The 16015-nt window shown below is 36.0% G+C and overlaps 1 protein-coding gene across 1 annotated transcript in view; it reads left to right on the top strand.

Annotated features, from left to right (window-relative positions):
- Nucleotides 1-16015, top strand: part of LOC140150524 (alpha-N-acetylgalactosaminide alpha-2,6-sialyltransferase 1-like) — a 37797-nt gene that overhangs the window by 17277 nt on the left and 4505 nt on the right. Inside the window, exons 4-7 of the mRNA XM_072172554.1 lie at nt 2225-2378; nt 4291-4399; nt 7339-7445; nt 13853-13965. Of these exons, the coding sequence (XP_072028655.1) occupies nt 2225-2378; nt 4291-4399; nt 7339-7445; nt 13853-13965 (483 nt within the window). The remainder of the gene's footprint in view (nt 1-2224; nt 2379-4290; nt 4400-7338; nt 7446-13852; nt 13966-16015) is intronic.

Genomic DNA, 16015 nt, shown 5'->3' with positions numbered 1-16015 from the left:
TGGAAACTGAATATGATACTGAAGCACACATCCTAACGTTTCAGTGCCACAATGTAATCAATATTTCAATGAGATCAAGATTTATGTAGGAATGCTTGTCTCAATTTTGAGAATACATTATTTGATACGATGAAGTAGCATGTGCACAATATGCTATTCCTTAATTTAAAGGAGTATTTTGTGATTCTAGCTTCATCTTTTTATGACAGTATGTTTCAGTAGATAACCATGAAAAAGCTTATTCCCAAATTTCAGTTGATTTTGCATTTTGGAGTTATACATGATTATGTGTAGGCTCTATAGGCCACTGTTGTAATTTCTTAAATAACAGAACAATATTTTTGCCAAGCGAATGAATCTGCAAGAAATTTCGTGTGCATAAATATGTACCCAGAGGTAGCCAAGGGAAATGTATAGACCCTTTTAAAGGAATTTTATGAAAAACACCAATCAAAATTACAAACAGACAAATCATTTTGCTAATTTTAAACTAAATATATACCGTATTGGTCCGAGTATAGTCCCACCCATTTTTTAGGTGAAAAATTTTCACAATTGGGGGGGTGATATTTTATATTCATGTCATACTCTATTAATGATATCAAAATGCATTGAATTTGAATGCATCTTGATATCATTAATAGAGTATGACATGAATACAAAATATCAATTTTCATATTAAAAATACAAAATATCTTGAAATTTTTTTTTTTTTATTTATTTTTTTTTTTTTAGGTCAACCATGAATGATCCTAGCATCTAGGTCTAGGTCCAGGGACACTCCAAAACCAAAAAAAAAAAAAAAATTAAAAAAAAAAAAAAAAATTTTTTTCAAGTTTGGTAGTGACATATGTGCGTGTTTTGCTTGCCGCAGTATTGTATCGCACGCGTAAAGTTTAAAGCGCTGAATGTGGACACATGCGTACAGAGGCGGTTTGTTGGCACGCTTGTGGTGCAACCGCAAAAAAGCATTGACGTCACTACCGAACTTGAGGTGAACCAAATTATAGTGTTGTGATACATGAGCATGTAGGCCATCCAACATAAAGCAACATTAGTCCAATGATAAAATTAATAACAGGTACCGGTATTGAAAATCTGTCAATATCACTGCTTTCCTTGTAGTTTTCATCACATTAAACCTAAATCCTGATATCAAAATAAATGTCAAACCGCTTCTCACAGTATCAACTGTATCTTATTATGGACGTTGTGCTTTCATGTTCTCTACAGCTGAAACAAATCTACCAGAATCTGTCAGAGAATTTAAAACCATTTTGAACAGTTCAAATGTTTTAAAACCCATCTATTTTAACCGTGTTATTGATCATTTCTCATGCATTTTATAGGATCTTCTTTTTACTGTAGTTTCAGTTTCTGTTTCCATTGTTCTATTTTGCTTTTGCATTGCATTTTGGTTCTTCTTTTTTAACGCATTGGGACTTATATTTTTTTATACTTGTACTTTTTTTTTTTTTTTTTTATTGTACTCATTGGTTTTTGGAACCTGTACAGGAAAAATTTATTTATATTTTAGTTCAGCATCCAATTATTATTGTCTATTGGTCTATTGCAGTTGAAATTCTTACACTCTCTATGAAAGACATGACCTCAATTTTCTTGTCAATCAGGTAAAAGTTAAGGTCATGTCATCCATACTTGTATTGTATGGATTTCAACTGGAGTGTGGCAGGTCCTTGTAGAGGCTGTCAGTGTCACAGTGGTCATCTTGTGGATACTAGTATTTTAAACTCTGTTCAAAGTTTCAGGGCATGAACAACAGGTATAGGGCAATACTAACAGTCAGTCAATATATAGAGGTCAATCATTAATCAAGTAAATGAATGAGGAGCTTGTGGGTAGTCATGAGTCATGCTTGAAAAACGCTCGAAAAAAAACGCTTGAAAAAACGCTTGAAAAATGGCCTTTATTGTGATTTTACCACAACAAAACCAGGAGTTCCATTTTCCTTGTGTTAGGCTGTATTTGTTGCCATGCTGTAAAATGGAAATTTTGCACATTTATTTTTGCACTTTGGTATTCCCTGCTGCTACTGCAAAAATAACTACATGAGAATATAAGTAATAGGTCAGTGTAAGGAAGCATGATATTTAAAAGTTAAAAATAAATGAAACGATATGCAAGTGACAAAGCATGAACAATTAATCATACAAATATAACCATTTGTTATGCTCTCTGTTGCTATTCTGTTTCTTTTCAACAGTATTAGGGGAAATCATCAACCATGTCAACTTCACCAATGGGCCTGTCAACCGACCCAGCGGCAAGTGTGTACGCTGTGCTGTGGTGGGATGCGGAGGGATCCTAAATGGATCCAATGCAGGAGAAGAAATCGATAGTCATGATTATGTATTTAGGTATGTATTCTCTTTTTAGTCTATAGGCTTTTCTATTTGAAAACAACCTAAAACCTCATCATTACCCCTCTCCACTCGGGTGTCGACTGCAGACGACAAGTTTAATTTTTTTTTAAATTGCAAAATTTTCATGACCATATTTGGAATCAGCATGAAAAATGCATAAAAATGAGTACAAACAAGCCTACTATTGGTTCAGCAGTTGTTAGGTCGGTATTGTATTTTGAGAAAATATTTCAAAGCTTTTTTTGTTGAAGCCTATGGCTAGCACACAGAGCATTAGCCATGCTTGGTGCTTCAAAATACTACTCTACAACTGCAAGATCAAGCATCCCACATGATCTAATTGGGTAATCACACAAAATCACATGTCGTCTGCAGGAAATGTGTCATTGGCCACTGAACATGTTTAAAGCAAAACCTCCTATGTAACCGGTTGACAGTTTTGTTTTAAACATGTTCAGGGGCCACAAACACATAAAGAAGTTTTTTCCTGCGCAACAACGATATGTACAAAATCATTAGCCAGGCAATGTTCTCACATGTGGCTTGCTATCCCCAGTCTTGTCCTCCTCACCCGAGGGGTCAGTAGTTCAAATCTGGGGCAGAGAAAACAAACTTTTCTTTTCATCTTTCTTTCTTCTTTCCTTTCCCTTTGCCAAAATGCATCGGGGATGCTAGGGTTAAGGATGATTTTGGAATTCCAAGCAAATTCAATAGTAAAATCTATTCCAGATCTAAATATTTTTATCCAAAAACAGAGAATGTGGGCAATATTTTTGAATTCCAAGCAAATTGGGCAAAATCCAGAGAAAATATCATACACTTTCCACAATGCATTTCTTCCATTTCAATTTTCTGTACTGATTTGCTATATAGCACAACATGGGTCAAGAGCATCAAAAAGTACCTCAATGAACAGAGCACATAGCTAGAAATATATGTTTATATCTTGACTATATCGACCCATGTTTAGTCAGTCTATATCCAGGGCTGTCAACTTTTTGGAATTGCTTGGTGTGAGACACTGTTGAACAGAGGTGTACCGGGCGGAATTATTTTTTGACGACTTCAATGTTTATTTTGACCCATGATTATTTGAGCCACGGCGCACAAGAATCTAAAAAGTTGGGGAGGGGTAGGGATAAAAAAAATTTTTACGATGTGTGAGATTTTACTCATTTGACAGCTCTTTGCATGATTTACTACCTAGGCGTGAGATTATGCTACCTTGGTCTGAGACTATGAGAAAATGACCGAATGCGTGAGACTCACAGCTAATGTGTGAGAGTTGACAGCCCTGCTATATCTCAACATTTGCTAGAATCAAGGATTCTCCCAAATTGTCCTGCAATAATCCAAATGGATTCCCATCCACTGTCATAGGTTTGTAGGCCTGAACATAATTTTACTTATTTGAAAACGTAATGCAGTTTAATTAGTTTCTGACATATTTATTTGAAACGATTAAACAGTTGCAAAATATGCACTATGCTGGGCTTCTGCAATTGAGATTTTGTTTTAAATAAAAGTTTTAAATTATTATAGCGTTGCCAATAATATGTTAAAACGAGGTCAAGAATATATGTGACACGATCTGGTCCATGGGGGCCAAAGGAGGCATTTTTGAAAATTGAGTTACTTTAATAATTACTACATAATACCTACAATAAGATATCATTTACTGAAAACACTAAAGGCCTAGCATACTTAGTTCTAAAGTTATGAAGATTTTTGATGTCTATTTTCTTATTTATTTTATTGTTTTTACTCCATATTTTTACCATTATCTCAGTTTCAAATTTGCCGCCTGTGGCTCCCATGGACCAGATCATGTCACATGTAATAAAATAAATGTTTTCAGTTGATAGCCATTTTCACTTTCTGCTTTCCACTGCTTTTATATCAACAGATTAAACAGAGCTATATCCAAAGGACGACACGCACAAGATGTCGGCACAAAGACTTCTTTTTACACTTTCTTCCCGGAGTCCATGCACATCAGAGATGTGGTAGACCCTGTAAGTGATGAGTCACATGGGATGCAATGGGGTATTCCAGTTGACATCAATACACCCCCTGTGGAAGACATGACATTAATCTTCCACACAGGGGGTGTGAATATCAAATGGGGTTACCTGAATGGGTGTCTCCATTTGAAATTTACACTCCTCCTGGTGAAGATTAAATGTCTTATTGATTTCAGCTGCAATAGCCCAACACCAGCAAACATACATGTAAAGAACAAAAACAATAAAATTGCAAACAAATTTACAAAAAAAAAAAAATTCTATATAAGCTGGCCATATACAAAATGTACATGGGTGAAATACAAAAAAAAATAGTTCTTAAAATTTAGCAATGAACTGTCAAGTGTATCCTGTGGGGCATTGTTAATGTACATGTTTTTGCTTCTCATATCAAAATGAGCAATACAACTCAAAATTTGGAATCAGTGTTTTAATGGTAGTCCTTAATGTAAGTAAGAAAACAGGACCATGCCCCTTTAAAACAACAGTAATAATGTAAGAATTACTTCAAAGCCCACATCTGTATATAAACAGAAACATTTCCATTTTGCTTTTGAAGTACATGTACTGATTCTGTTGCTCATGAATATTTATGATCAACACTTGTTTATTTTTTTTCTTTATCAGCACTGATTATTAAATCCAGGCTGCGGAATGTTTTGAGAAGCAAATATTGATTTCATCCTCCATGGATCAATACTTGCAATCTGAATATAATTACCACCATTGTTTGGTTGGTTTCAGATTTCTGTTTTTTCAAAATCTGTATATACAACTACCACTAATTACATTCAGTGTTTGTTTAGTTTCAAATTAATGTTATATAATTTGTTAAACATCTTCATTCTGATGTTTCAGATTTAATAATACTTCTGTTTGGTAAATTTACTGTGATGTTTCACATTTAATTATAATTCTTTTAATTTACATGCAATTTGAAGCCCTAATTAAGTTTGCATAAGTGTACTGTATGTCCCAATAAAAATTACTGGATGCATTTTATTTCATTACAACTCCAAAAGCACACACTGTAATCACAAAATTAAAAATGGTTCATGCAATACAATCTTTCACATATTAGTGCAAATTGATTTGTTTCAGTGGTTACAAAAAACAGAAGGTCGCATAGCCAAACTTAACTTAATAAATAAAGACTAAATTGTCATCTTTTACTTATGTAGACTTCATTCATGTTTTCAAACAGTTTGTGAAAGGAAAATTATTTCTTTCCAAAATTAGGATCGGTATTCTTGTGCGCAGCGAATTCTTTTTCCAGATTTTCAAGATTACGATCGGTCAGTTGACGACAGCCAAACAACCTGTTTGGCTTAAGGGGATCCACCATTTGTCTTCCAGGTGTGGGGAGTTTTTTTGAAAAAATTAAAAAAACTTCCCCCACTACAATCCTACATTTGGTATTTTTTACATTTTTGATATATAACAGTCCTCAAGGTAAATTTTATAAATCTAATGATATGACTTAAAGTGTATGTAGCTGGGAGGAAAAGCTGATGATCAATTGAAAATTTTGACCTTACATATATTGAAGATATACATTTTCCCCCCCAAAAGACCTATTTTTTTCTTGGTGTTTTGGGAAAAAAATCCATATCTTCAATACGAAAGGTCAAAAATTTTAATTGATCTTCGGCTTTCCATCCCAGCTACATACACTTTAAGTCATATCAACAAATTTTTTCAAGTTAACTTTGAGGACTGCTAAATATCAATTTGTAATCATTCGCCATAAAAAGTGTATTACATTGCAAATTTCAAAAAAATAACAATTATTTGATATTAGAAGGACATTCTTTGTATTCAGAATGCAATTCAATATGTCTGACGTGCTCTCACGTCCCACAAAAAATACTGTCCAAACGCTCATACGCCATCCCTTAATCTTAATATCAAAATATTAAGAAGTACTCTTGAAATATGGTTCCTGCCACAGCAGCTGAAGGGAGTATCCCATTATGCAGGCGGCGGATGACATGATCGAGCCGGCAACTCGTAAAACCGCCCGGCCGTATGGCATTTTCCATATACTCGGTTAGTTTTGTGGGGTTCATTATCAAACCCCAACGGTTTTAGCTTGTATTTATATTATTTATCAACATAGGCCTATTTGTTTGTGATATTTCAAGCGCTTTTAAAATTTCAAAATAATCCCATTCAATTACACGGTTGACGATGAAAATTTACTGAATTTAGGGAATGCATGTCATCCACCACCTGCCATTATGCTTTGTGGTACCATTATAGAACTGATTGTGCCATAGAAAATGTACACAAAATCCCACACTTCAACTTTCAATTACTCTCTTAAATCAGGGAAGCTTATATTTAAAGACCCCTAAAGTATTGTGAATCTATCAATAGCTCTCAATAAAGCGGCTCTTGTTTATATTTTGTATACATTTGCTGCTGAGCAAGCTGATATACTGCAATGCATGATGGGATACTCCTTTCAGCTGCTGTGGGCTCTTGCCATTCCACTCTCCTTAAGGTTATTAATTATTTTAAACTGTTGTGATTTGGTAGTTCACAGCATCTTACGAATGGTAGTATGCTTTGGCAAAAATGCATTGCTCAATTCAAAGCGAGGGTGTAGAAGAATTAAAATATCACAGAGATACTTTTATCGGTGATGATATTCTTGAGTTACGTTGTAAAGAAGGCTGAAACAACAACACTTTTGTAAAACGCACATAACTCATTAACAACAATAAATTAAGCAAGTTTGCAAAATATACGATTTGTAGAATGAACTTTTGCAAAACATCAAGGTGTTAATTTTCAATAATATATTGAGCTAGATAATGAAAATCGATTTTTTTGGTTGATTCGACCAACAATACCTCGTCTACCCTTAAGGCAGCTTTCAAACAATGTTTCCTAACAATCTTCTTTTCTTTTTTCCCCTGTACTAGAATGCCGTTTACCTATACACTGCCTTCAAGAAGTATGACCTGGAGTATGCATTACACATGCTAAAGGGTCGACCTCCACCTGTATATATTAGTAAAGGCAAAAAATAGTAAGTACATTGTGAAATTAGCAGGTAGTTTACTTGGGTTGAGTGACTAAATTGACTATGGTCATAGTCGCTGCTATAGTTATAAGTTTGGACACTAACCTGGTGTTAGCTGGCCAACTATTTATATCTTCAAAACGCATCATAAATGAGAGAAATAATTGACATCAACTTGACCTGTAAATAGTCACCATAGTCAACATATTCGACTACAAAAAAAATGACATCATGCAACCTTTTAGTTTATGCAGGTATTGATTGGACACAAATTGGTCTATTCTAGTTGAAATCCATACACCCCCTAGATGGAAGACATGACCTTAATATCCCACACAGGGGTGTAGATTTCAAATGGAGTCACCCACTCAGGTAACCCCATTTGAAATTCACAATCCCTGTGGGGAAGATGAAGGTCATGTCTTCCATATGGGGTGTATGGATTTCAACTGGAAAAGCCAGCACTCAGTATAAAGAAGTGGTGCACAGTGCTCTAGTGGTTGGAACCTCGTCTAATAAGAAGAGGAATGCAAAAATGTAGCCAGTTATTTTAGTGCTTAGTTTTTATGAATTTTGCAGTGCGAGCAGTTACGCGATTTAGGGCACAACAGGAAGATAAAGACTAAGCAGGAAGATTATGATGATGATGCCCACAGCACATTGCACTAGTAGTACGTACCCGTAGATACCCTACCAATCCCCATCCCATTCCTTAATATTTCCTGTTTTATTAGAATAACCTACTAGTAAAATTGTCATGATTTACTGTTAAAGTGCATATTTTCATAATTTACACAATCAAAATTTGCTATAATTATTTTTATGCAGAAAACTTGAAGTTGCAATTGAAAAAAACATTTATTACAGGTCATTTTTAGAATGGTAATTTCCCATTAAAATCATTAGGTAAGCTTAAAACTGACACTAAAATTACGAAGTATGAACTAGATTTAGAAACACTGATTTCTGGTTCACTTGCGGGTTTCCGACCAGATTTTCGACGATCATTAACGCTATTATCGACCATGTGAGCAACTTGGTAAGCTTACTACACAAGATAGCATGGAAATATCGGCATTTTTGAAACATCTTGGTTGAAAAAAGTGAGGGGGCAACTATTCGAGGAAATATTTGTATTACAGTGTTTTCAAACCATCAGGTACTCAATCAAAAAAATATTTAATTTTTGAAAAATCAAATAATGGCCTGAGCATTATTTATATATTTGCATATTACTGTTTTTTATTCTAATCATATTATTGTGTGCATTCACTCATTTGTTAACATTGCATTATTGTTGTTTTTTATATTATATTGTAATCCACAGTAAACCCATAGTATACCCATCTGCTGTATAACCTAATACTACATGTACTTCCATTCAAAGGTATTGCATGGCATGCACTGGTATGATTTGCTTTGCATTTGCACTTGCACAGGGGACAGATACACATACACACACACCCCTACCCGCATTAGGTAGTGGGGTTTTTACATACAAACGTTGTGGGGTTTTTACATACAAACGTTGTGGGGTTTTTACATACAAACGTTGTGGGGTTATACATGTATGTAAGTAACAACCGACATTATGGGTTGATCTGTATGTAGGAACCAACATTATGGGGTTTTGACATAAGGACACCCCATAAGGACGTGTATGTATGTAAACGTTTTGCGATGATATCTACCCCCTCTAGATGCCATATACGGCCATTTGACTTGTGCAAAAACCCTGTTATGTCGGTTTGTATGTATAAATCACCCCACAATGTACCTTGGATAAGAACCCCCATACACACCCCACACCATACAAGTAACCACTGGCAAACATGGACAGTTTTCACTACCAACTTTGTGTCCACCACCGCCAGTTCCGCTCACTCCACACAATCCACCTACCAATTAATGATAACATTTCCTTTTTGCTATTCGCCAGCGAAGTGGTTACATAACTCCCTGGTAACAGGATCACACACCTTTTGACATTGTACATGCCATAGACTTTGTGGTGCGATCATTTCAATCATGGTGCAGAACTCAAAAGCGTGATCCAGTTGACATAGTGATAATCGGATTACACGTAACACTTCGCTGGCAAATAGACTAAAATCTTTCCCACAAAGCTGTCAATAGGTTAATGACTGTTAAATGCCTACTTAATATTCATGAGTTGTGATCATAGTCGCATGGAGTCAATCTCAGACGTCAGTTCCCGGATTTATCTGGTTCTCTAAGATGTTATAGCGATTCAAAAAAGGTGTTATTACAATTATTTTAGCATACGGTGTGTGTGAAGAGTGAATAGATTCAAAATGGTGGCTGAGGAGCCTGTACCCAAGTGTGGGCACATATTTATTCCCCTTTGGGGACCTAAAATAAAACCAGTCAGACTTTTCAAATAGGGTCAGTTGGTCGGTTTTTTGGTTTTTTTTTTTCTGAAGTTTAAAATTACCCTAAATTATCACAGAAAGGTTGAAAAATATAGCAAAAACTTGATCAAAAACCAATCAATTTTGGCCAAAAATGGCTGATTTTACAGGAAAATTAAAACAAATTTGCCCAAAATGCAAAATCTGGAACAGTTTCCCCTTAATATGGAATCTTTTTATATAGTTTGTTTTCACTATCCAAGTGCAGACTCTACAGTGCTAGTGTACACCGCAAACTGCAATTATTGTTTATGCTGTTCAATTAATGAAGTTTAAACTAATTCAAATTTGTTGCTCACCTGAGATCCTTTGCTTTCTACATAGTTTGTAGGACCATAGCTGACTCACTCTGACGTTGTTTATGCCGTTTTTGATCTAGAAACATGTCCGCAGCTCCTTTATGTCCATGGTCACACAGTTCTGTGTGTGTGTCCTCATTTGCCAAGTTTGGTTGTTCCTTCATTATTTTGTGTTTTAAAGCTAATTCTAACTCTAACTTTGTGTATAATTACATGTAAAGCACAAGTACACAAACACACCCCGTACCTACCCACCCTCCATACATACACCCAACTGTCACAGAGGGTGGATTTGTTTTCTTCCTGTGAAATTTTTGATTACAAAACCAGGGTTGGATAAAATTATATCAATTTCTAATTCACCTTAAATTTTGTGCACCAAAAATCTCTCATAGCTAACACTTTGGGATTGTAATGATACAATTTTTCACCTTGATGTGGCAGTGACGTCAACACATTGAGGCAGAGCATTGTTTAGCGTGCGCATATATACGGCCAGGGATGTAAGTTTTCAGGATTTTTACAGAATTCAGGTTTTTTTGTAGTCCAGATTTACGCAATTTCTTTTATTTTCAGCCCATTTTGGGGCTTTTTAGCCTGAATTTACGCGCCTTTTCCCCAATTTTCAGGGTTTTTTCTTCAGGCTTACTTACATCCCTGTATACGGCATCTTTCTGCATGTGCGTGTGTATGTCAGCATTTTGAGAGAATGTTATCGATTTAATGCTGTGCCGAATGCAATGCATACTGATGTCACTGCCACATCAAGGTGAAAAATGCTTCCAATCAGATGCCAGAAGTTTGAAGTTATCTTAGCGGTTAGAAACTGATACCTCAAAGCTATTGAAACATCTATCGAGTGTGGGTTTGTTTTCCATGAAATGATACTTTGACATTGATAGGGAAGTAATTGCATCATGCATGGGGGCATGCAATCTTAATTAGAATCAAGGCTTTCTAGCTAATACTTGTATGCTGTATGTAGAATATGTCACGCTTGAACAGGATCTCAAATACTGTTACAAGAGCATGTGTAAGATTTGGTAGAGTTATGTCTGAGTTTGATTGAACCATTGCATGGTGAAGAATGAAAGTTGGTATGAATAAATTCTGAAACCATGTTTAAGCTAAACCTGTTTCTGGTGACATGTATTCTGGCAGGAAGGGTCAGCCAGTCGGCCAAATATTTTTTCTTCTATGGTGAATTCTTGTACAGTTGCACAGACTATTTTGTGCAGAATATCTCTCTGCATATCTGTACTAGGAGGTTACACTGCTCTTGTAAGAGCGTTTAACATTTTTTCTTTGGTTGCATGTATTGTACGTTATACGTTACTGTGAGTTTTGAATGCATATGTCTTGCACTGCTTAAATTAGCATGGTTATCAGTAGTAGTGCAGTTGTAACATTTACTTCTTTATTAAAAATGTCTCTAGTATTAAACTTTGATGTCAACGAGGTGTGGATTGGAGTAGCACAGGGTATTATTGATGCATGTGATATTTTCAACAGGAGAGGGAACATACATGTATATCTATGATGGCCCACTATGAACTATGCATGTAATATCTTCAACAGGAGAGGGCCCAAACTCAGTTGGTCAGATCATAATCAAAGCTGAACTTGGTTCAACTTAACAGAATGGGTTCTTCCAGTTGAAATCCATACAACTATGGAAGACATGACTTTAATCTCCCACACAGGGAGTGTAGATTTCAAGTGGAGTCACCCATTCAGGTAGCCCCATTTGAAATTCACACAAGTAGAAAAAGTGATCCTGCCTGGGAATCGAACCCAGGACCTCAGTTTTCCATGTTAAAAACCTTATCCCTAATCCGAACCTAAAATGTCCTAAACCTTAACTTTTTGGACTAATGACCCTTGAACAAACAGCCTATTCCCCTAGTTTGTAAAGTGTATACATGATTTGCCTAACGCTGCACATCGTCATCATCCCTATATCTTCGTGTTAAAAATTGCCGTGATAGTACAGCGAATCCTCTCGTTTTTTAACAGCTACGCATTGTGATTTTGTTCGAGATAGGCCGAGCGACTCAGGCTAAGCATATCATGACTATCATATGAGATACCACAGCATTTCTATATTCTACACATTACTACGATTTGTGCATGCTCTAGTACCCCATATGATGTTTCTATTACAAGAAAAAAATTTGTTTTCAGGTAAAACCAGGGTTTTGTTTCCAGTACACTCACTCGAAAAGCAGTACACTAATTAGCGGGGCCTTGCAGCTTGCTGTATATATCTTTTACTGAATTTTTAAAGTAAAAAATTTGAAATCCAAAGTAAAAATTGAGATATATTTAATTTTGAGAATGACAATTATACTTTATAGGTATCAAGGAACGCATTTAGCCCATTCAGTTAAGTTCCAGGTGCACGTCCTATAACACAATGCATATGTAAACTTTCTTTATCTGTGTCAATAATAGAATATTGATTTCAACGGAGTATTGAGCTGTATGGAAAAAAATATTTATAATACAGGGTGTTGACACTGTGCGCTGTAAGCAACTATGACAAAAACTGCATCGCACTGAAACAAATTTGTGAATATCGCCCTCTACATTTGGTGCTATGCAGTGAATAGTTAGCTGAGATTCAGCAGTTTGAGATAATTGCAGTGATATCTTCATGTGTCTGAGTTTATTTCTTTGCTGTAGATACACATTTCTTGTAGTCATTGTTCAGCTTTGATGGACTAGGTCGTGTGATTATATAGTGCAGTCAAGGTGGTAATATGGTAGTATTAAAATAAAGTTGACCACTGAGGTTACTTTGATATATCAAAGATAAATCATAATGTGAGTACAAGGACATCTTATGTGTGTAGACATGTGTAATAGCTGCCATTTGCATATGTGATCAGGTCCAACAAAACCTGAAACGTTGCCAGACATGTTTTTTGAGTTATAGGCCTCTAAAAATGACATTCCCATAAAAAAAATCAAATTTTGGAATTATTAATTTCATGGTATTTGACTGTGGGACTAAGTGGCATTTCAAATCTTATTAAAAAGAGGTTTATTTAATCAATAAATAACAGTTGAACTATGATAATCCCTATTCAATCCTGTGTAAGGCATGAAACTAATTGGCCCATGAATAGCAATTTGGCAATACTATCAACTGTATCATTTACAAAATTAGCCATATCTTGAAAAGTATTGATGCTATTTTATATATAATGTTGGTATCATTTTAAAGCTTACTGTCTTGTGCTTACCTTTTCATTCAAATCATGAATGAAATGTCAAAAATGCGACTTGTTCATGGGTTTTGTCAAAGCGGGTCACATATTAGGTCTAAATGTTGAAGAATAACATGGCAGTGACGTAGTATCATAGGGTACAGGGACTCCAAATCAAAGTGTAAATTTTGAAATATCCCATTGAAATTTGATAATTGCCAAAAACAGAAGAAGGTTCCCCCTCAATTGGGCTCTGCCCCCTTCCCATCAAATGACTCATGCTACACTGCTCCAACTTGGAATAAGTTATTGGTCAATAGGAATTCAAGTAAGAAAATCAACATCTTACAATGGGCTTATTTTATATAAGGCAGCTATTCAACTCTATTTCATGTAAAGATGTTCTTCACTCAAAAAAAAAATATTTATGTGATTTAACACTTCTTTCTCTGTCATTTTCTCGTTTGCAGTAAATTAGCAACTCCAGGTATAGATCCAGGCAGGTTAAAGATGGTCCATCCAGATTTCTTCCGCTATGTTTTCACTCATTATTTGGAAGGCAAAGGCGCTCGGCCGACGACAGGTAAGGAGAATCTTTTTCCCATCCTATGGCAAGAATGGCGCCTTGGGCACTTGTCTCGCTTGCTCCACTTAGGTTAGGCAAAAAAAACCTTGTGGAAGCCAAAGGCTCTCGGCCTGCAACAAGTAAGAAGAATCTTTTTCCCCATCCTATGCCAAGAATGGCGCCTGTGGCACATGCCTCGCTTGCTCCACTTTGGTTAGGTAAAAATAACTTGTGGAAGCCAAAGGCTCTCGGCCTACAACAGGTAAGAAGAATCTTTTTTCCCATGCTATGGCAAGAATGGCGCCTTGGGCACATGCCTCGCTTGCTCCACTTTGGTTAGGCAAAAAAAACATCTTGTGGAAGCCAAAGGCTCTCGGCCTACAACAGGTACAGAGAATCTTTTTGCCCATCCTATGGCAAGAATGGTGCCTTGGGCACATGCCTCGCTTGCTCCACTTTGGTTAGGCAAAAAAAACATCTTGTGGAAGCCAAAGGCTCTCGGCCTACAACAGGTACAGAGAATCTTTTTTCCCATGCTATGGCAAGAATAGCGCCTTGGGCACATGCCTCGCTTGCTCCACTTTGGTTAGGTAAAAAAAACTTGTGGAAGCCAAAGGCTCTCGGCCTACAACAGGTAAGAAGAATCTTTATTCCCATGCTATGGCAAGAATGGCGCCTTGGGCACATGCCTCGCTTGCTCCACTTTGGTTAGGCAAAAAACATCTTGTGGAAGCCAAAGGCTCTCGGCCTACAACAGGTACAGAGAATCTTTTTTCCCATGCTATGGCAAGAATAGCGCCTTGGGCACATGCCTCGCTTGCTCCACTTTGGTTAGGAAAAAAAAACTTGTGGAAGCCAAAGGCTCTGGGCCTACAACAGGTAAGAAGAATCTTTTTTCCCATTAATGGCGCCTTGGGCACATGCCTCGATTGCTCCACTTACCTGCGCTACCAGGACCAATCAAAAGTTTAATCAATGGAAAGCACGCTCTAGTTTTCTTGTTTGAGAACACTCTGTGCACAAATCAATAGAGCATCCAATGGAGTAATCTACAACTATTGAATGTACCGTAATTCATTCCAATGAGCGCCCAGGGCGCTTAAGGGATCTAAAATGAGCGTTTATTGCGTTTCGACAGTATTTTTTGTGGGACATGAGAGCACCTGAGACCTATCGATTGCATTCTGAATACTGAAGCATGTCTTTCTGATATCAAATAATTTTCATTTTTGAAAATCACATTATAATACAAATTTTATGATAAATTATACAAATTTGATATTTTTCAAATTTTGATATATAACAGTCCTCGAAGTAAATTATATAAATCTAATGATATATTCTTAAAGTGTATGTAGCAGGGAGGAAAAGTCGACGGTCAATTGAAAATTTTGTCCTTTCATATTGAAGATATAGATTTTTTTCCCAAAAAGACCTAATTTTTTTTTGTGTTTTGGGAAAAAATCCATATCTTCAATACGAAAGGTCAAAATTTTCAATTGATCGTCGGGCATTTCATCCCACCTACATATCGCTAAGTATAAATCATCAGATTTATAAAGTTTACTTCGAGTACTGTTAAATATCAAAAATATCAATTTTAATGATTTGCCATAAAATGTGTATTAAATTGCGAATTTCAAAAACCAAAATTATTTGATATCAGAATGACATTCTTCGTATTCAGAATGCAATTCGATATGTCTGATGTGCTCTAATGTCCCAAAATAAATACTGTCCAAACGCTCATACCCCAGCCCTTAACAAAGTCATTTTGGGTGGGCACTTATTTTTTAACTTGTTTACCTAAATTTTTATAATAATTAAGGGGCGTTTATTAGAGACAAATTTTCGTATTATTATAAAAGGGTCCCGAGACGTTCGAGTAGCTTTTCTGATGCAGAAAATGTATTGCAAGTTTATGCAGGACTTAGTAGTCCTGCAGCTATTTCACTGTATCAACATCTATCTGTCACTTCAACATTAATGGTACCCTTTAGCAAATTGAAAATACCCTGGGTGGGTGCTTATTGGGGCATGGGCGCCTATTGGAATGAATACGGTACAT

Source organism: Amphiura filiformis, chromosome 4 (assembly GCF_039555335.1).
Source record: "Amphiura filiformis chromosome 4, Afil_fr2py, whole genome shotgun sequence".
Taxonomy (NCBI): Eukaryota; Metazoa; Echinodermata; class Ophiuroidea; order Amphilepidida; family Amphiuridae; genus Amphiura; species Amphiura filiformis.
Note: the sequence above shows the minus strand (reverse complement) of the source record. Positions and strands in the feature narration are given on the sequence as shown.